This window comes from Somniosus microcephalus, chromosome 33, assembly GCF_052327205.1.
Source record: "Somniosus microcephalus isolate GS21.2 chromosome 33, FLI_Smic_1.0, whole genome shotgun sequence".
Lineage (NCBI taxonomy): Eukaryota > Metazoa > Chordata > Chondrichthyes > Squaliformes > Somniosidae > Somniosus > Somniosus microcephalus.
The window spans coordinates 21,621,524-21,643,590 of NC_141019.1; the positions used below are offsets into that span (position 1 = coordinate 21,621,524).

General features: G+C 45.8%; 1 protein-coding gene across 1 annotated transcript in view; it reads left to right on the forward strand.

Annotated features, from left to right (window-relative positions):
- Positions 1-359: 359 nt before the first annotated feature.
- The window catches only part of LOC147096998 (aryl hydrocarbon receptor-like), a 48,392-nt gene continuing 26,684 nt past the window's right edge, over positions 360-22,067 (forward strand). The window contains exons 1-6 of the mRNA XM_085972721.1: positions 360-807; positions 3,935-4,122; positions 11,335-11,444; positions 14,233-14,322; positions 14,632-14,755; positions 21,720-21,850. Of these exons, the coding sequence (XP_085828847.1) occupies positions 767-807; positions 3,935-4,122; positions 11,335-11,444; positions 14,233-14,322; positions 14,632-14,755; positions 21,720-21,850 (684 nt within the window). The 5' untranslated portion in view covers positions 360-766. The remainder of the gene's footprint in view (positions 808-3,934; positions 4,123-11,334; positions 11,445-14,232; positions 14,323-14,631; positions 14,756-21,719; positions 21,851-22,067) is intronic.

Here is a 22,067-nt window from a genome sequence, read left to right on the forward strand (position 1 = left end):
CTGTTTCTCTCTCCACAGATGCTGCCTGACCTGCTGAGTGTTTTCAGCATTCTCTGTTTTTATCTCAGATTTCCAGCATCCGCAGTATTTTGCTTTTGTGTCACCGTGTTCAATGGGTGCTTGGTGATTTTATATCACACAACCATGTATCTTTACACAGACTACAAAATATGGAGGATTGCCTCATTCTTACAACAGCCTCTCCCAACAGTCTGCTGTGACTCTGGGAATTCACCTCAACAAAAAGGTGGATTATGACCTGATTAACCGTTTTCTAGAACGGTGTTAATGATAGTACACTTACCTTTTTTTTAAAAAAAACAGCTCTTTCATGCTGAAATTTGGTGACACAAACAATATTTCTTTATTGCAGGCAGTACCATTCACATCGCTTTCAAGAAAATCTGCCTAACAATATTTCCAGTGACGTATCTTTAAATGGGAAACACAGCGCACGGTGTAATAGCGCCGCCTGGCAGGGAGTCGCGTCAATTTCACTGTCCAGTGGAACCTGGAAACTGACACACATTGAAGTCAGTTACATTGGGCAGCATTGATAAAATCCGGGTGGGACAGTAAACAACCTGCCTGCAGCATCACTCGAGCTGTCCCCAGGAATATCCACACAGTTAGTAGCAACAATCACCTCGAACCCTCCTTAACACTTCGATTTCTACACTCTGCCGTTAGATGAGACAATCATTTTTTTTTTAATTGCCAAGGATTTAATATACAGTCATCGGTGAAAGATAATTGAGAGAGAAAAATGTACGCTGGACGAAGAAGAAAGAAACCTATTAAAAAAACGTAAGTTTAAAAAAATTAAATATATTGTGTGAGTTTAAATCTGCGATTTGGAAATGCATTTAGAATTATATTAACTAATGTATTTAAGAGGGTTAAAGAACTGTTGTGGCCTGAATTTTTTAAATATATATTATGTATATATGTGTGTGTATTTATGTGTGTGTGTGTATATATCTTGAGACATAACTATCTTGAGTCTTATGTTTAATACTTTGCCAAATTGCAGGAAAATATAAAACAAAGAAATGAAGGCACTGTAAGTTTCAAACTGTAAAATTTGAGACTGTGTAATTACAGTCCATTCCTCTACAGTTAAGTGCATTAAATACTTGGTTAGCCCTCCATTGTCCTGCCCTCCTTGATTGCATAGAATGTACAACACAGAAAGCTATTCGTAACAAAAGTGAGTTATTAAATTGTATATTAGACATTGGATTCCGCATAAATTCTGACTTGTGCTTCACATATATGGACATATTCTGGTAGAGCTGATGAACTGCACTGAACATCCGATTAAGCCACGAACGATTGTTTGCCTACATAACAGAGACTGCACTCCAAAAATGATTCACTGTGTGAAGCGCTTTGAGACACTTCTGGAAAATGTGATAAGTCGCTGTGTACAGGTACTATATACAAAGGAAGGCAACATTACACATATTTGAATAATTATAAAAGCACCACGTTAAGAATTGACCTCCCTCCTTTCAGTTTCTTTAATATTTTATGGGATTCAGAATGAGGAGTGCTTGGGGTGGTATGTGACTGGAGACATGAGTATAATAAGAACATAAGAAATAGGAGCAGGAGTAGGCCAATCGGCCCCTCGAGCCTGCTCCGCCATTCAATAAGATCATGGCTGATCTGATCCTAACCGCCAGTCCACTATCACAGAACCATCTCCTGAATCTAACAGAATTAGACACACGAAATAGGAGCAGGATCAGGCTACACGGCCCCTGGGCCCGCTCCGCTAGCCACAGGGCCATGACCGATCCGAACCTAGACTCATGTCTAAATTCCTGCCCGCTCCCCGTAACCCTTAATTCCCTTTACTTCTAGGAAACTGTCTATTTCTGTTTTAAATTTATGTAATGATGTAGCTTCTACAGCTTTTTGGGGCAGCATATTCCATGGACCTACCACCCTCTGAGCGAAGTAGTTCCTCCTCATCTCAGTTTTGAAAGAGCAGCCCCTTATTCTAAGACTATGCCCCCTAGTTCTAGTTTCACCCATCATCGGGAACATCTTCCCCGCATCCACCCGATCCAACCCCTTCACAATCTTATATGTTTCAATAAGATCGCCTCTCATTCTTCTGAACTCCAATGAGTAGAGTCCCAATCTACTCAACCTCTCCTCATATGTCCATCCCCTCATCCCCGGGATTAACTGAGTGAACCTTCTTTGTACTGACTTGAGAGCAAGTATGTCCTTTCTTAAGTATGGACACCAAAACTGTACGCAGTATTCCAGGTGCGGTCTCACCAATACCTTGTACAACTGAAGCAATACCTCCCTATTTTTATCCCCCTAGCAATGAAAGCCAACATTCCATTGGCCTTCTTAATCACTTGCTGCACCTGCATACTAACCTTTTGAGTTTCGTGCACCAGGACCCCCAGATCCCTTTGTATTTCAGTACTTTCCAGTTTCTTGCCATTAAGATAATAACTTGCTCTATGATTTTTCCTGTCAAAGTGCATAACCTCACACTTTCCAGTATTGTATTCCATCTGCCAAATCTCTGCCCACTTACTTAGCCTGTCTATGTCCCCTTGCAGGTTTTTTATGTCCTCCTCACTCACTACTTTCCCTCCCATCTTAGTATCATCTGCAAACTTTGATATGTTAAACTCGGTCCCCTCCTCCAAATCGTTAATATAGATTGTAAAGAGTTGGGGACCCAGCACTGACCCCTGCGGAACACCACTAGTTACTGATTGCCAGTCTGAGAATGAACCATTTATCCCAACTCGCTGCCTTCTGTTAGATAGCCAATCCTCTATCCATGCCAGAATATTACCCCCAATCCCGTGATTTTTTATCTTAAGCAATAATCTTTTGTGTGGCACCTTGTCAAATGCCTTTTGGAAGTCTAAATACACTACGTCCACTGGTTCCCCTTTATCCACCCTATATGTTACTTCCTCAAAGAACTCCAGCAAATTTGTCAAACATGACTTCCCCTTCATATAATGCCACAGCTCCAGTGAAAAATGAAAGGCAGACTTGCATTTCTATAGCGCCTTTCACGACCTCAGGATGTCCCAAAGCGCTTTACAGCCAACTAAGTACTTTTTTGGAGTGTAGCTACTGTTGTAATGTAGAAAATGCGGCAGCGAATTTGCACACAGCAAGCTCCCACAAACAGCAATGTGATAATGACCAGATCATCTGTTTTAGTGATGTTGGTTGAGGGATAAATATTGGCTGGGACACCGGGGAGAACTCCCCTGCTCTTCTTCGAAATAGTGCCACGTGATCTTTTACAGCCACCTGAGAGGGCAGACGAGGCCTCGGTTTAACGTCTCATCCGAAAGACGGCATCTCTGACAGTGCAGCACTCCCTCAATACTGCACTGGGAGTGTCAGCCTGGATTGTGTGCTCTGGAGTGGGACTTGAACCCACAACCTTCTGACTTATAGGTGAGAGGGGTATGAACTGAGCCATGGCGAACACTTTTGGTTTCAACAAGAGGTGTGTTATATTTAAATGAAATTGTACGCCTGTGATTCCCTATCGTAGGGCAAGTGAGTTTCAGCCCTTGTTCCAGGAGGTGCTGAGCAGTGATTAGGGAAATCCACGTGTGGGGAGGGAGGGAAGTTCAGTGAGCAAATCAGCCCAGTCTGCTCTACGAGAAAAAACCTTGATAATGTCAATTGCAGAAGCTTGGGAATAGACGACCTGCCCATTCTCTTGGATGGGGGATGCGTGTAGTGGCTGGGGAGCAGATCAGAGGGCAATGCAATAAAAATAAAGAATAGACTTGGGGGAATAATGTGCAAGATTCATACCTTAGCATTTGCAACTTGTTATTGATGAATTATTTACACTTGTTTAAGATATAATATGCAAAGGGCAATGCTCAGTTTTGGCTTGTTCTGACTCTTGGCGTTATGTTAGTGCCAAAGTAGGGCCTCTAGAGGAAGTGAAGTCAAATCCATCCAGAAGACACAGGGAGAGGGTGAATGCGGAGCTGGAACAGCTGGCTGGGCTTCTACCATTTCCTGAGGAGGTAACTTCAAAACTCGACAAGCTGTCGGTTCTACGCCTGACTGTCAGCTACTTGCGGGCAAGGACCTTTTTCAATGGTAAGGCTCAGTTACAGACCTCACTCAAAAACTGTTTTAACACCAGCTCATTTCTTATTATTTGTAATGGCATCTGAAAGGATTCCCTGTCAAATTAAACTTTGTCTACATGATCTGCTTACCTTTGTTTGTAATAGTTTCCAATAACTTACTAATTAGGTAAAGAAATGGCAAGAACGTTATGTGTAATGTAGTTGATGTAAAATAAACCTTTGATACCGATTGTGACTACTCAATCAAAGGCTAGTTTGAAACTGAGGCATTGAGTGACACAAAAGGTTACAACACTGACTTATCACCTCTAGGATTTGGGCTTGAATGCAAGACTAATGTGTGATGTAAGAAAACTACTAGGCACTGGGTCTAAGCATTAAACAAAGCTTTAATCAACTGTTTTACAACATGGAGGTCTAGTTGTGTCCTTCACTAGTTCCTGTTAAGAATGTCCTGCGCAAGCTGGGCCCCTGCCCGAGTATTTATACTCTCCCTGGACAGTGCCACCCGCAGGCCGCTCAGTATTATTTCATAAGTCTTTCTTTCATGAATGACTGATTCATGTCAATGTGATCAGTCAGATTTTCTCTCTGTGGCAGCTGAAATGCATATGGGCAGTCTCAACTCGGTTCCGAGTAGGTGCAAGCCCACAACATAAAACTGCCTGGATCTAATTGGCCTCGAGTGTCCCAGCGCACTCCGAGAAGCCATCAGGATGGATAGTGGTGTGGGAAATGGAACTGTCAGATTGGTTCAGCACAGTGTACTCTTCAGGACATCATTGGGGCAGAGTAGAGACAGCTTAATGCTGCATCTAAGCTGTGTTAAGTCTGACCTAGACATTTTGATGCTGACACAGCAAGCAAAAGGTGAAAATAAAATTCCATTCTCTCGTCCCTTAACTGAAAGGGTACAAAATTCACGCCCAGAAAAAAAAAACAGAACTTTAGAATGAGGGGGGGTGGGTGGGAGGGGAATTTCCTGTGGGGGCATAATCAGGAAGTTACACCTGAAATTGCACCCATTTTGCACCCAGATTTCCTGCCAATCTCATTAACACATGCCAGAACGTAAAAATGGACGTAAGCAAGCGGAAATCCACATAACCAATCGGGGCCTGAGGAAAGTGCCAAACTCACACCATATATTCCTCCTTTAAGTATGAAAATGAATGTTTCAAGCCATCCATGCACATTAATCACAGCGTGTTTAAGAACATGCAATCTTGGAAGCTTTTCAATTTTTAACGTGACTTATACTGATGCCATAAAAATCATTCAAAGAAACATTAAAATACAGAACAAGTCCAAGTGAGGATACAAAAATATCTCTCAAAATTGCGATCAAACACCCAAAAAAATGACGTCGTTTCCTGCTGCGCCTAAAATTCTGGACTTAATTTTACACCCGATTTGAACTAGCGTAATTGCAGGAAATTTGCATGTATGGCTTTTTATCCTGGGGGTGGAGCCATTATAATGAGCAGCGATGCTTTCGGGTGCAGGGATTGATAGGCGAGCAGAAAAGAGCCAGGAAATTCGGGCGTAGTGTAATTTACGCCCGAGTTTCCACAATCTTTTACGCTGGGTATTTGCTTTATGCCCCGACTACACGTGTCTCTGGACACAAATAGATAGGAAATTCCACCCCAGTGTTTCTTCAGCATACAAAATTAGACCATGGAATCATGTAAACAGTTTTGTCATTTCATCTCCATCCCAATCTCTGTTGCTGTATCAGCAGAATATGTTGAAGTGTTTCTCCATGTTTGAAAGTGTGAAGTTTTTTTTGGATAGAGTTTACTTACACAGTACGTAGAATGATGGGATGGGGCGAAGAAAGGATGGGAGTTATCACTGCAGATAGCTTTTCTTTAGTGAATGTGATTCCAGAACACACACTGGTTCATCATTTTGTACCAATGGACACATGGTGGGGCAGAGTACAGGGAATTTTATCCTGAATCTAACCCATGTTACATCTGATTTACAAGAGATTTATCATAACACCATAAATAGAAGTTATCATAAAGTGGGAGAAAACGGGAGAGGGGAATTGTGTTTTTTAATCACAATGTGTAATTTATTACAATAAATTGTGTAATTTTGTTTTTGAGGTAAAAGTCTTCATTCTGATTGCCTTAACCCATGCTCTGTCCATTGACCTGTCCCAGTTTATGCTTATTAAAGAACATAGGAACAGGAGTAGGCTATTCAGCCCACTGAGACTACTTTGGCATTTTTGTTAGTCATGCCAGCTCTACCTTTTATTCCTAATCCATTGCCCTTTCTCCTTGTCCCTTAATACCTTAACTCCCTAAATCAGTATGCATCTCCCTCTTAAATACTTCAATTGATTCTTTGCCTATGTGTTTCTTTGCAATACATTGTACATTCTCGCAACCCTTCAGAGAATCATAGACCAGTACAGCACAGAAGGGGTCCATTGAGTCTGCGCTGGATATCACACTATGATCTGCCCAAAATCTTACCATAAGTATGTGATACAGGAAACTTTCGTTTAAACGGAGGTTAAATGTCCGGAACGCTCTATCCACCGGCAAAATTCAGGAGTCGGTTCAGATAACTTTTTTTACTTTTAGTTGCTTTTTTTCTCCATTTGTGGCTCTGCACGCGTCTAGCTGAAGCTGTTGCTTAGCTACAGAGACGCTTGCAAGCTGCGCCGACTGTTTTGAAGCAGGTTTGTTGCTTTAGACGGAGCTCTGAGCTCCGTATCTTTTAACTATAGCGCTCGTTTCTCCGGCAGTTTTGATCGACCGGCACCTTCTCGGTCCCGTCAGTGCCGGATACCAGAAAGTTTCCTGTAGTTGGGCACTATACCATTATGTTTTTTAATTTTAGGGTCTTCATGTTCAGTAAGGAAGATAAGATAAATTTATATTTATGAAAATTAAAAAAAACTCTTTGGGGGGGAAATTCGGTTGCTTTGCACCTCCCGTTAACACCCTAAGAGGGCGCTAATGGGGCGCAAAGCAACTAGCGCCCGGGCGCGGTGATGTTTGCGCCGCTCGCGAAATTGACCAGACATTTTGCGGCAGCGCTAAACACTACCGCCACGATCTCCTGCGCCCGCAGATTGTTTGTGACATCAGTCGAGAGTACAATGGCCCGGTAGCGCCCCAGACCGGATATTGAGTGATGCCCCCTGCCTTAGCAACGACAGGTTGAGGGGAACGTTTTGCAGTCGGGAAGAGACTGGGGGAGCGCTATTTAAAGGCGACCGCTTCCTGCCTTTTTTTATCGGCGACATTTTTGCACCACGCATTCTGAGAGAGAGAGAGACTTCTGGAGAGATTCAACGTTATGTGAAGGAGTTTTGGGTGCTGAGCAGCACTTTGCAGGTTCATTTTGATTTGACCTTCCTTGCATCGATTTAGAAGAGACTATGGGGGCTGCACTCTGAGCTCTTTCCCCGGGCCTCTCCATTGTTCTTTCCAGCAGATTTGATGTACAGGTCTCTCCAGGCCGAGATTCAAGGCCGCAATGAGCAGGGTGTGGATGGAGAGCAAGATCGACCCTCCCCTTTAAGAACTGGCCGGCGCCAGTGTGTCTGTGTTCCATTGTTGGCTGACATCACATGAGCTTCGCCAGCGCTCTGAGGTAGCGCCTCGCTCCTCAGCGTTAACGCCTTAAGAGAGGTGTGTAGTGCCTGATATAGCGCTGCAATCACCTCCAGGGGCGATAGAAGCCAAGTTTGCAGTCGGAGGCGATAATTTACGGCAGGCGCTAAACTTTGCGCCTGGCCAATGATTGCGCCCCCAAACGGGGCGATACCGAATTTCTCCCCCTTGGGATTTAAAGAGTGTGATAAGCCTTTCACTGAAAAATAACCCACTGGCAGGATCTGTGGTCTAACCTTTGCTTTGTAGTTTCTCCTTAAGTAAAGCACTTCCTGTGATGTATTCCATTGATGTCCTGCGCTAAGCTTGCCAGCAGGAACCCTAAAGGCTGGATGATTAAGTTGCAAAGCAGCTTGTTGGTTTACTGTATAGAGGAGGAGAACTGTGAGATGACACTGGCTTCAAAGGGAATCCAGTCTTGTACCTGTGGAGGGGTTTATGGTCAGCTTAACAAATCAAACATGACAGTAAAGTGGATAGGAAACTCCCATGGGCCAAGCATTGCTATTTCACAGTTTCCTAAGCATCTGCGATGCCCAGCAACACAAGCTGTGTAACATTTCAATAAGACAGGTGCGCATTTGGGTTAAATTTGTAACGTACTAGTGGTGAGTCTTAGAGGTGTGAGAGCAGAGACACTTTACAATGACAATGCTGCCCCTTAAAAGAAAATGGGCCAGAACTTCGGGTCCCCACGGGTGAGTACGCGCTGGGTACTCACGCGTAGGCCCAACGAAAGTGCCGGTTTCGTGCATGCACTGTGCATGCGCGAGAAACCGGAACATCCATTCCCTCAAAGGAAGGGGTTCAGCGGTCGAACGCGTGCGCCGGAGAGGCAGCGCGTACGCCTGGAACTTCCGTTTTTTTTCCAGGTTTTTCCGGGAGGGTAAGTCTCCAGCAGCTACGCTTATAAAAAGCAGTCGCAAGGCCTGCTTTTAACAAGGTAAGTGGTGAATTAAGTAAAATTAAAACATTTTTTCCACAGGTTTATTATTTTTGAATACTTTAAAGAAAGGTAAGTTTATTTTTAACCCCGTTAGCGGAGTGGGCCTTTGGCGTAGCGGTAAGCATCCCCGCCGCTGGGCCAGAAGGTGTATGGTTTTGAACCCCGCTCCAGACAGTCCCGGCGAGTAGAGTCGGAGCTCCGGCTCTAAATTCTGGGTTGACATCCAGCGGGATACTTGCGTCCATGGGTGTGGGTGGCCCCCCCCCCTCGTATGGGTTGTGGGAGCCCGTAAAACCCTCCCGCCATAGGACTAACCACCCTAATGGCTGGCATGAAGATGGTTACGGTCGCGGGAGGAGCATTTAACGTGGCCAGAAATCCGTCCACTACTTCATACTGTTCCCCAAAGGGAACAGTATGCAGACACGATAAGAAGAAGAAGCCCTGTTAGAAACTGTAATTAATTTTTTCAAAAATTTAAATTATTGTTTAAAATAGTTATTTTATGTAATTTATAGTTATTTAAAAATGTGATTTAAAAAAAAAATTATTTGAAGTTTTAGTGATGTTTTGGGGCTGAACTCTATTCATAAATTTGACAGCTCTTCCTGTCAAATCTATGAATAGGGAATCCCTGCTACGATTGGCTCACCATGGCCCACGTGACCCCAGGGGACGCATCGAACTAACTGCGCCCCTGGGATACGCAAGCACTGCGCGCCGGCAGTTGGAGCAGGCCCAGGGTCGGAATCCCACACGGCCCCACAGCACAACGGCCGGCGCGCTAGGTAAGTGCACCCGCGGGAAGCCTCCAACCCGAATTTCTGGGCCAATATTAATAAATAAATGGGCTTTTGGTCACCTCCCCAGTCTCCTGCTCCCAGCTTGGAACTGGACGTTCCACAGCTGTACTGAGGTGTCTGGCCCGGAATTTGCAGTCAGCGGTGAAGTGAAGGCATTCGCTGCTGGCACTGAAGTGCACTTCGCACAAGGATCTCTCGATCCCTGTGTCGAGAACTTTGGGTTTTCCGATGTTCAATTCAAATGAACAAAGTATAATGGGGATCCCCTTGTGCGAGCTGCTGTGACGTCAACAGAATGTCTGACCAGCCAATCAAAACGCATAATTCTCACAGGAAGTGGGTAAGCTCTTGAAATTCTAATTTTTTTAAAATGTTGGAGAGCAAAACAAAGATTGGGGCTCTCACATGGGGAAAAGGCAAACCTGAAATAAAGATGGACAAACCTTAAAAAAATATAATTTTTTTTTTTAAGTTTCTTAAAAAATAAATTTTTTATTTAAATTGGCAAATTTCACACTGCACAAAATTAAAATTAGTTTTTCAGGTGCTTAACATTTGTTTAGCAGTAATAACGCTGTCAAAACCCCAGTTACATCTAATCCCTTTGGGTCTAACATTTAGTGAGGAATTCAACAGTGTAATTACTGCGGAAGAGCATTTTGTCAGTTTCAATGATTTGGGTGATTACACAGATTGCCGGCTCTGTGAGTGGGGAGAGAGGTTTGGGGGCACAGCGCAGCCTGTTTCGGAGCTGTCACCGACAGACCGCAACTTCACGATTTCCACATGCGCCAAGTCCCAAAGTTGCGGTCAGTTTCAAAGGCGGAATGACGCCGAACGCTGCCAGTTTGCAGTCATTCCAACCGCAAATTCCGGGCCTATATTTTTGGTGTGGATTTTTTCTGGATTAAGGTGCGGGTCCTCCGTATTCATAGAAAAAGAATTTCCACGTTTATGGTCTTATTAATGGCATCAACACCACCAGGTCAGGTTAGATGTAGTCTAAGCTCATAATTTTCTGCACTAACAATATGCATTAATCACAACTTCAAAATAGCACCCCCTTAAACCATTGTGATATTTCCATTTCACGCGCCAGTCATCCTTGTGGATTTTCTGAATGGGCGTGACAATATTGGTGACAAGTATTGCAGAATTATGGGCAGTTTTGTAGCGTCGACTTGTACCCATGAGGAACAAGGTTGAATCACATTTCCCTTGGGCACCTTTCAGCTATCTGAGAGAGGAGAGTTTCACCACATCAATCTGGGTTGGATTTGACCCCAGGTCTCGAGCTGAAAGGTCAGTGTGTTAACCCATTATACCATCCAGTCAGCTAAATGGGACTGTTTTAAAGCATTTTTTCTTTGATAAATTGTGATTTGTGTCACTATAACAAATATATCTGTCCGCGAAAGATCAGCTTTTTATGTACAAGACACTCTTCCAAAAAGAGTTTAAATCTGTTGAAGTTCTGAGCAGATTGTTTGTTTGTATCAGCAATACTTAGCTTGTAGTCTATCGCCGGCCCTTCAACTGGAAGCTGACCATCTTTCCATCTATTATAAAATCTTGCGTAGGGCATGCGCTTCCTGTACATAAACAGTACTGCTTGGTGTCATCATTTGTGGACACACTTTTGTGTGAATTGCAGTGCCAAAATTTCTCATTCAGTTTTGCTACGTTAGCTGTCACAGTGTAGTTACAGCCTTTGGCTACGAGGTACCTCTTGGAGGGATTTTCGAAAGTCTCTCTCCCAACTCGGTCACCATCATATATAAAAAACTTATATTCATCAATTGCCACTAATTGTGCTGTTTCTGTTGCAGTTGCTTTGAAGAACCACAGATGTCCCTCTGTGGGTAATGGGGCTAAAGGCAACAATGGGCAACAAGCTCTTAGCGAGGTGCACTTGTCCGAGATGGAACTGATTTTGCAGGTAAGGAAATTAGTTTTTTCAAGAAAGTCCAGTAACTGCTACCCATTGAGTATTCTGTGAGTTTCCTTATATATATATATATATATATATATATATCAGGGGGGAGCTAAGGTCGAAGGATTGGGGGATGGTCAAAATCCAGATTTTGTCGACTTGGCATAGAAATGCCACAACGACATCCTCCAATGCCGTACTGCCATTTGCGTCAGACTCAAAATGGCAACACGATCGGGAATTTAAAAGCTAAGTTTTGGTCGAGTGCTGACCTACAAAATTGGCTCTCCCCAATGTGACCCTCCACCCCCCCCCAACTCCCCACTGGCTTCCCCACTGGATATATAGGCTTGTTCTCCAGGCGACCAAAACTATATAAAGATCATAACACATAGAGAATTATAGATACTTGTAGATTGGTGCCTGCCTGCAGAAACATGGTCAAGAGTGGGAGCTCAGTGGAATGAGCGAGTGTCCGCCCTGCACATTGCCGTTCCAGTGCCATCAATAGACATGGGGAGAAAAGTGGGGGGAACAAATCCCTCTTCCACTATTGATGTAACAGGTGAAAAACATCTCAACTCCAATCTCAACACTTAATATACAGGAAACTCTTTGGTATCCGGCACCGACGGGACCGGCGTATTGCCGGTTGATCAAAAATTCCGGATGACGGAGAGGGTTATCTACCGAGGCTATTTTTAACAAAGAAAAATAAAAAAATCAAGAAATGTGCAGTATACAGTAATTGGGTACTCACCTACAGAATGTTGTGTTAAATGGATGGTGGAAGATGCTTGATTAAGTACAGTACTACCAGGTGAGGGTAATGCAATGCAATGACTACCAGCAGCGTGGGGGAGACACACAGTACCCCTGTAAAATGGCGGATCAGAAGAGACTACCCGGCAGCGCGGGAGAGTCAGACTCCTGTTACAGGGGTTTTGAGGTGTTCCGACTTCCGACAGCGCCAAGTAGTGGCAGTTTGGAGAACTACCCCCACTGACTAACTCGGCGACCGTGGGAGACTCGGACTCGGCAACATTGCCGGTTATTGAGGTGTTGTATTCGGAGTGAGAATTTTGCCGGTTAATAGAGAATTCCGGATATTTAGGTGTCGTTTAAACGAGAGTTTCCTCTACAAGGTTCCTATCCACACGGGATAAATCAAAATGCACCTACTGGCTGCAAATAATTGACTCACTGAACTTTTAAATTCTCGAGTGCGTTGCCAATTTTCCGATTGCATGTGGGTGGTGATGTAAGAAAAAGGAGGCTTACCATCAAGTAACTTTAAAGTAAGCTTTAAGTAACTTATAAACACACTATATACAAGAGAGGTCTTTACCATGCCTCTGGTAGAAGCCTCTTACAATACTGAACAGACCAGTATTTATACCAGTCCAACAGGAAGTGACACATGACAGGAAGTGAGGTATGTACACAGTTCATAGTTCACAGTTCACAGGAAGTGATGACATAACTCCCCGGAAGTTATTATTTTTATCACAGGTGGCACAGTGATGCAGGGCATAGGAACAGCAATGTGCAGGGTGAACACTGTGCCACCCACATGCAACTAGCAAATCAATATTGACCAGCAGCATCCAGTATAAACTAATAATTTGCTCATTTAGATTTAGGATAGGAACCTTGTATATTAAGGGCTAAAAATTTGGTGGCGCCGCGTTTGGGGCGCCAAGCTCGCCTGGGCGCCGGAATTTGCGCTCCGGCCAGAGCCGCTTGCGCCCTCCCGATATTCAGTTGGAGCGCCCCAAGAGGGACTCCGGGCGCTGCTCGAGGCTCCCCGCGTCCCGCTTGGGGCGCTCAAACTGAATATCGAAGCGCTACGTGCCACAGCGCCACACGCTGCGGCACGGCGCGCTGCGGTATTGCAGGCCTTCCTCCCCTTCTTAAGGGGGAGGGGCCTGCACCAGCGCGATCACCGATCGCGAGTGCCGGCAAAAGAGCTCGGCACCGAGGAGAAGTGCCGGGCTCTCGGGACACAGCCGGCACTGCCCGGGGGGGGGGGGGGGATCAGGAGGCCGGGGAGGGCGGCGCAAGGAGGTGTTGGCAGGCGGCCACCGGAAAAAATGGCTGCCCCGCATCTCCACCTTAATTTGCGCCACTACCGCCACAGGTAAGCCCCGTGAACTGGTCGCGATTTCGACCGGCGCTACGGGGGGGGGGGGGGCGCGACCCAATATTGCGCTCGGGGCGGTAGCGGGGCGCTGCGCACACCGATGACGTCATCAGTGGTGGCGCAGCGCTACAGGCTAACGCCGCCATCAGCGCCCCGCCGAATATCGCGGGAAGCGTGGCCAGTGGCGCTAAAGCCACTGAGTGCCCTCTTTAGGCGCTAACTGGTGGCGCAGCCCACCGAATTTCTAGGCCTAAGTGTTGAGACTGGAGTCGAGATGTTTCTCATCTGTTGTACCAGTAGTAGAAGTTTGTTCCTCCGCCCCCCCCCACCCCGTCTATTGATGGCACTGGCTCGTGCTCGGGTATGGTAGCAGCAACTCTGGCTGTTATTTTTTTACCTCCCCCCTTCCTAGTCCAGGGACTTTGAGGTCAATTGTCGTGCCCTCGTCACTGCCTTAGCTGAGATCACCTAACTCAGCACAGACCAGGGATAAAGCTTGGGACCTTTGAGGTCTGCATGACTTAGTACCACGCCACACAGTCCATTCACCTATTGCCCCATAGCAGGAGTCATATTTAGATAGGATTTTTATGTATGTTAAAAGCGTGATATCATTGGCACCATATAATTTCGCGTTTTTGGTGTATGCAGGCACTGGATGGTTTTGTGGTGGTTATAACTGCCGAAGGAGACTTCTTTTACACCTCTCAAACAATTCGGGATTATCTGGGCTTCCATCAGGTCAGTTTATTGATCTTATTACTTAACAAGACTCCTCCATAAAAACTGCAAAGACCTTTATTGACAATAAATGAGCTTTCACGGGTTGAGGCACTACACCTCAAAAGTCTGTGAAGTGCTTTGAGACGTCCTGAGGACATGAAAGGCGCCATCTAAATGCAAGTCCATTCTTTTTCCTTCTTTAACTATGGTAAGACTAATTGGCCAGCAGTTTCCTGGTTTGTGCCACTCCTCGTTCTTGAACAGTGGTGTAACATTTGCCACACTGAGTTCCCTTTGCAAATAATGAGTTTTCCCCTTCCATTTCAGGCTGATGTCCTGCACCAACCCGTGTTTGAGTTTATACACACGGAAGATCGTCATGAGTTTCATCGTCAGCTCCACTGGGCACGGCATCCAACGCCAGGACCCCAAAGTGACCCCGTGGGCCAGGGTAAGAACAACAGTGTTGATCTAAAGTGGCACAGTCAGGAAAAGGTAACCATTGGAGATGTTTGTGTTGTGTCGGTACCTTTCTACCTAAACACAATTTAGGACTCAGAACTCAGAGATTCAAACATGAAGTGCTTTATTGGAAGGAAAGGAAGTTCTGGAAAGTTCCGAACAAAGAGAGCTAAACTTAACAGAGAACACCCAACCATTTATCTCCTGTGACAGCGCCACCACAGGTGGGAGGAGAACACACAATACATAACATTTCCTCCCCTCTTAAATGGAAGGTCCACATTATTCCTCAACAGGTAAGTTACTTTCAATGCACTCAACGAACCTAGGGTAGAGGTAGACTGCCTCAAACCCTGACTTTACCCTGGGGTTTATTCTGCCCCAGTCTTGTGGGTAAGTCACTAAGCCTACAGATCCAAGCGTCTTGGAGGCCGCCGCTCTCTGACAGGATACCGGCGGTCATCGCTGGCTTCCACAGCAGTAGGCATTGACACAGGCCTGGATGGAGAAGGTGCCTGTGTCAGTCGAAAGTCAGGAGTTTGCACAGGTGGAACAGTCTCTTTGACTTCCTGTGTTGGAGAAGAGCACTGTGGCAAAGGATGCTGGTTTGCGGTATCATCTGGAAACAGTTCAGGCCAACCAGCCGTTGGAGCCTCTGTGGCTGTCTCTGCTCCTAGCAACAGTTGATCAGTGTGTCTTCTCCAGACGACGTCCTCAGCAGTCTCGACCGTGTAAGACACAGGGCCTGTCTGCGCGATCACCGTAGCGGGAACCCATTTCGGTCCAGTGTTGTAGTTTCGAGCTAGGACGTGCTCTCCCGGATGAAACCGTCTCTCCTTGGCTCTTTTCTCTCTCTTTTCAACTTGAGCTTGTTGTTGACAATGGACAACCTGTTCTACCCTTGAAGGTTTGAGTAAGTCAAAACTTGTCCGCAACTGCCTCTTCATCATGAGCGAAGCGGGGGAAGTTTTGTTTGTGGCATGCGGCTCGTTCCTGTAGGACAACAGGAAGCTGTTCAGACGTTGGTGGATTGAGCCCTGACCTTGCGATGCCTTCAAGGCGTGCTTCAAAATTTGCACAAACCTTTCTGCCTGGCCGTTAGTAGAGGGATGATAGGGCGCAGACCTGAAGTGTTGGACACCATTCACATGCAGGAAGGTTGCAAACTCCTGTGATACAAATTGTGGACCGTTGTCACTTACGAGTTGTTCTGGTGAGCCATAACGGCTGAACATCTCACCAAGTTTCTCAATTGTTTTCTCTGCCGTGGTAGACCTCATCACAGCGACCTCCGGCCACTTGCTACGAGCGTCCACAACCACCATAAACATCTTCTCTTCGAAAGGACCGGCGAAGTCCACATGTACTCGCTGCCACACTTCTGCAGGCCAATCCCAGGGGTGTAGGGTTGCCAGCTGTGGAACATTCTGGACCCTTTGACATGGGGAACATGTTTTGGCTTTCTCCTCAATATTCCCATCGAGACCTGGCCACCAGAAGTAGCTTCTTGCCATTTCCTTCATCCGAACCATCCCACTGTGGCCTGTATGAAGTTGTTGCAGTATAGGTTCCCTCAGAGGTGGCGGAATGATGACACGGCGTCCCCAAAGAAGACAACTTGCCTGGACGGAGAGCTCATTTCTTTTTGAAACGTAAGGTTTCAAACTAGGAGAATCTCCTATAGCTCTCCCTCGAATGACATCGTCCATTACCTCAGACAGGACTGGATCGTTGCGGGTGTACCTTCGCACATGAACTGCAGTGACAGGTGCTCCCTCCACTTGTCTAAAGTAGAAGATGTCTATCTGATGAGGCTCTGGGGGAGTAACAGGCAAGGGTAGCCTCGAGAGACCGTCTGCGTTGCCGTGCAAGTCTGATTTGCGATATTTGATGTCGTATGTGTGTCCTGACAACAGTAAAGCCCACCTTTGCATCCTGCTTGCAGCGAGAGACGGAATTCCGGTGTGGGGCCCGAAGATTGAAGTCAATGGACGGTGGTCCGTCAGGAGTGTGAACCTTCTCCCAAACAGGTACTGATGAAATTTTCGAATTCCAAAAACGATTCCCAAGGCCTCGCGCTCGATCTGTGCATAGTTACTCTCGGCCTTGTTCAAGGTGCGTGATGCGAAGGCGATAGGTTTCTCTTCACCTGAAGGCATGATGTGGGATATGACTGCTCCCACACCATATGGTGATGCATCACATGCTAGCTGCATGGGTAGCTTTGGGTCGAAGTGTGTCAGGACCTCCGATTTCAGCAATGCTTTCTTTGCTTGGGCGAAAGCTTCGTTGCACAGTTCAGTCCATTTCCATGTTTTGCCTTGACATAGCAACTGATGTAACGGCTTCAGCAATGTTGCTAAGTCTGGAATAAACTTCCCATAGTAGTTAAGTAGCCCCAGAAATGAACGTAACTGGTTCACATTCTGGGTTGCTGGGGCCTCCACGATCGCCTTGACCTTTGACGGCGCCTTATGCAGGCCAGTAGCGTCAATCACATGCCCCAGGTACTCAACTGAAGACTGAAAGAATTCACATTTGTCTTTATGAACTCTGAGTCCGTACTCTTTCAGTCGTTGTAGTGTCGCATCCAAGTTCAGAAGATGATCCTCCTCATTTGTCCCAGTGACAAGGATGTCGTCCAGGTAGCACTGGACTCCTGGCAGTCCACTCAAAATCTGATCCATTGCCCTTTGGAATAGAGCAGGGGCCGACGTAATTCCAAACGGAAGGCGGGAGTACCTGTATAGCCCCTTGTGTGTCACAATTGTCAGCAGCTCCTTTGATTTGTCATCGACATGCATTTGTAGATAAGCCTGGCATAAGTCTATTTTGCTGAACTTTTGCCCTCCGGCCAGGCCCGTAAAAAGATCATCAATGAGGGGAAGAGGGTACTGTTCCGCAGACAGCACCGGGTTAATAGTCACTTTAAAATCCCCGCAGATTCGAACAGATCCATCCTTTTTCAGGACAGGAACAATGGGTGTGGCCCATTTGCTCACACTCACAGGCTCCAGGACTCCATTCTCGACTAAGGCCTCCAAGTTAGCCTCAACTTTTGGCCTAATTGCATAGGGTACAGGTCAGGCTTTGTGAAATTTCGGCTTGCTGTCAGGTTTAATGTCCAGTTTCACGCTGATCTTTTTCATGCTCCCAAGTTCCCCATTGAAGAGTTCTGCATGTTTGTTTAACACTGCAGTCAGACCTGACTCCCCTTTTGACATCATGCGGACTGCAGGCCAGTCCAGCGTGATTTTCTCTAGCCACGCATGTCCCAGTAGTGATGGGTAATTTCCCTTTACCACATATAGTGGCAGTTTTGCAGTCTGTCCGTTCAATTTAACTGTCACCTCAATGACGCCTCTCATGGCCACAGGTTCGTCGGTATACGTCTTTAGCACAATGTTTGTTGGCTGAAGGGTAAGATGCTTTAGCATGTTGTTGTAGACAGTGTCTGAAACAAGGGACACAGCCGCGCCTGTGTCCACCTCCATCCGCACTGATTGTCCCTCCACCAGTGGTGACACCCAGTAGCCATTTGAACCACCTGCAACCATCAGTATGTGCACCTCTTCCTCCTCAGAGGTGTCGCTCCCCTCTGTTTTGCTTGTTCCATTATACTGCACTGAATGAACACTCTTTTTCCTCTCTTGTCCAAATACAGACATTTTGCTTCCATGCTTCCCAGCTCTGTCTGTTCTTTTTTTTACCTCTACAGGCGCGTTCAATGTGACCCTTTTTGCCACAATTTCGGCATTCCAGCTCCGTACACCAGCAGTCATTAGCGTGATGGCCCGTTTTCCCACAACGGTAACATGTGCCGTTCCACGCACCTTCAGGCTCAGACGGCACCTTGTGAACTCTCCCTGTTGAACTCAACTGGTGAGCCTCCTTTTCCGCCATCTCCGTGGAGACACTAACTTCAATGGCCTTTTCAAGAGTAAAGTTGTCCTCAGTAAGAAGGCGCTTCTGTGTGGCTGCATTTTGCAGACCACACACAAGTCTGTCTCTAATGGTGTCATTCAGCACCTCCTTGAACTGGCAGTGTTCCAACAACCTTTTTAAAGCAGCAATAAACATCGTCACTGATTCCCCCTCTTGATTCCGTTTGTGAAATCTAAATCTCTCAGCAATAACCAGAGGTTTTGGTGAAAAATGTGCTCCAAGAATTTCCACTAGTTGCTTATATGTTTTAGTTCCTGGCTTATCTGGCTGCACGAGGCTGCGAAGTAAATTGAATGTCTTCGGCCCGATTACACTCAAAAAGGTAGGCACGACCTTTTCATTTGCCACCGCATTCGCCAATACAAAATAGTCAAAACGTTCCGTATATGCGCTCCATTGCTCCACATTTTCATCAAAATCACCGATGTTTCCTAATATAGTAGCCATCTCACGTTTCAAATTAAATTTTCTGTTTACTCACTGCACCCGTAACGTACGCAGATTCATCCGCTCCTCGTTGCCACTTGTTGTGTCGGTACCTTTCTACCTAGACACAATTTAGGACTCAGAACTCAGAGATTCAAACATGAAGTGCTTTATTGGAAAGAAAGGAAGTTCTGGAAAGTTCCGAACAAAGAGAGCTAAACTTAACAGAGAACACCCAACCATTTATCTCCTGTGACAGCGCCACCACAGGTGGGAGGAGAACACACAATAGAACACACAATACATAACAGTTTGTTTCTGTTGGACCAGACGCCAACCTGGGTCTGTCAGACATGAAGTGCTTTTATATTTACTAAGGGAGCCCTGTGGAGTGGTGCTCAACTGGAAAGCTGCGATTCTCTGCTGTTTTCTTTACCTAGTGAGGCCCCTGCTAAGACCTGTAGAAGCTGGAAACCACTGATTTCCACTGCTATGTGTCAGGAAATCCAACTCCAGGCTTTTCCTTCTAAATGAAGACTTGATGGCAGCTCACATGTCCCACATAAAGTAGGTCTCCGCCGCAACAGCACCATCAATTGTGGGCTCATTTCTATTGGCAAGTCTGAGGAAGGATGTTCTTGCCATGGAGGGAGTGTGGTAAACCACTGTTATTGTTTACACTGTTGTTATCACTACACAAGGTTACCTCTTGCCTCGGACGCTGTTATACCTAGGCATACCTCAGCTGACTCCGCCCATGGCTCCGCCTGCTTGCCCAGGTATAAAGGTGATTGCTTGGCTAGTATTCTTCCTTGCTGGAACCGATCACCCACGAGGGTGGGCTCTGTTATTTAGCCAATAAAAACCTATAGTTACTATCTTAACTCGTCGCTTTTCATGGAATGAATTGATAGGTATATCAGGGAGTGCAGTGAAGATTCACCAGGCTGATGCCTGGGATGGCAGGAATGACGTATGAGGAGAGATTGGGTCGATTGGGCTTATACTCGCTGGAGTTTAGAAGAATGAGAGGGGATCTCATTGAAACTTATAAAATTCTGACAGGACTGGACAGACTAGATGCAGGAAGGATGTTCCCGATGGCTGGGGAGTCCAGAACCAGGGGCCACAGTCTAAGGATAAGGGGTAAGCCATTTAGGACTGAGATGAGGAGGAATTTCTTCACCCAGAGAGTGGTGAACCTGTGGAATTCTCTACCACAGAAGGTAGTAGAGGCCAATTCATTAAATATATTCAAGAAGGAGTTAGATATATTTCTTAAGGCTAAAGGGATCAAGGGATAAGGGGAGAAAGCAGGGACAGGGTACTGAATTTGGATGATCAGCCATGATTTCATTGAATGGCGGCGGAGCAGGCTCGAGGGGCCGAATGGCCTACTCCTGCTCCTATCTTCTATGTTTCAAGTGCAGCCGGTGTCAGGCTAACCAACGTGTTTGCCATTAGCTGCACTCTTCGGACATGAAAGCAATTCAGAGTTAGTTCATGTTTAAACCGTTTGAGCTGCAACATCTATTATACAGGAAAAAAAAATCTGCTGATATTGAAGAATCCAGTTTGTGTGCGGCCTGATCAAGCTCAGACGAACTTGGCTTTTCAGCCCTGTATTGGAACGTCGGTAATAGTGACTCGAGAGGCATGGTCCTTTGGGGCTTTGACATGCAGGATGGTAGAATTGAGTTCGTGCCAGTGATTTCCCCCATGTGAGGTCCTCATCTCAGCTGCACTTTCAAGAGGCGGCGCCAAGGAAAATCAGGTGCCTCTCTGTGGGGAAGGCAAGAAAATGAGAGGAATATCTATCCCTGCCGGCCTTTAAGTGCAGAAGGCTACAGGGTGCCAGTAACAGAGGTTTGGGTGGTCTCACAACTCTCTCTTTTAACCAGGAGCCCAAAGCCCAAAGTGGAAGAAGCGATGGTGGGTAGGGGGGGTGGGGGTTAGCGGGTAGAGAGAAAATAAAATCAGCGACTCAACAATGCATGTAGCCAGTCAAAGTCAAAACTCCCATTCTTTATCAATAAGTTTAAATTGCCCATCTGACAGCATACGATTTACATTGAGAGGCATGCTTGGCTCAGCTGGTAGCAATCCTGCCTCTGAGTCAGAAGGTTAGGGTTCAAGACCCACACTAGGACTTGCGCACATAATCTCGGCTGGTGCAGTGCAGTACCGAAGATGCGCTGCTTGGTGGAGCTGCCGCCCTTCACACTGCACCCTTTGACACTATTTAAAGATGAGCCTGTCGTTCTGGTGTTCTGGCCAACATTGCACCCTCAATGAACACCACCCAAAGACAAATTAACAAGTTGATCATGTGTCTCATTAATATTTCTGGGATCTTGCTGAGCGCACAGTGGCTGCTGTATTTACCTACATAATAAGTATTTACCTACAAAATAAGTAGGGATTAAAATTGTGAAAAGGGAATGTTATGCCAGCAGATTTGTTGCGAATATATCACAGTGTAATTGCAACACCGTATAATGTTATTGCTCTCCCATGATGGGAGTGCGGTGACTATGTACGCACACGCACAAAAATATATATAAAACGTGTCTGTCTCTTAGGAGAAAGTTGGCCCAATATACCAATTACCACTGGCAATCCAGAACAGCTTCCACTAGAAAACTTGTCTTTTATGGAGCGGAATTTTGTCTGCCGGTTTCGCTGTCTGCTGGACAACTCCGCTGGATTCCAGGTAATTTTCTGGTCAATATTGACAGTGGCTAACCTAAAGCCCTTGTTAAATAGTCTAGATATTAAATGAGAGGGATTAAGAATGAGAGGGAGGTAGATTTGACTGTAATAGCAAAACATAGGGGATGCATATATTCATGAATACACTGAATATTCTTCATAAAAGCTTAAAACTGGAATACGCAGCATACAGACATCTAAAAGCAGTCATGTACTAT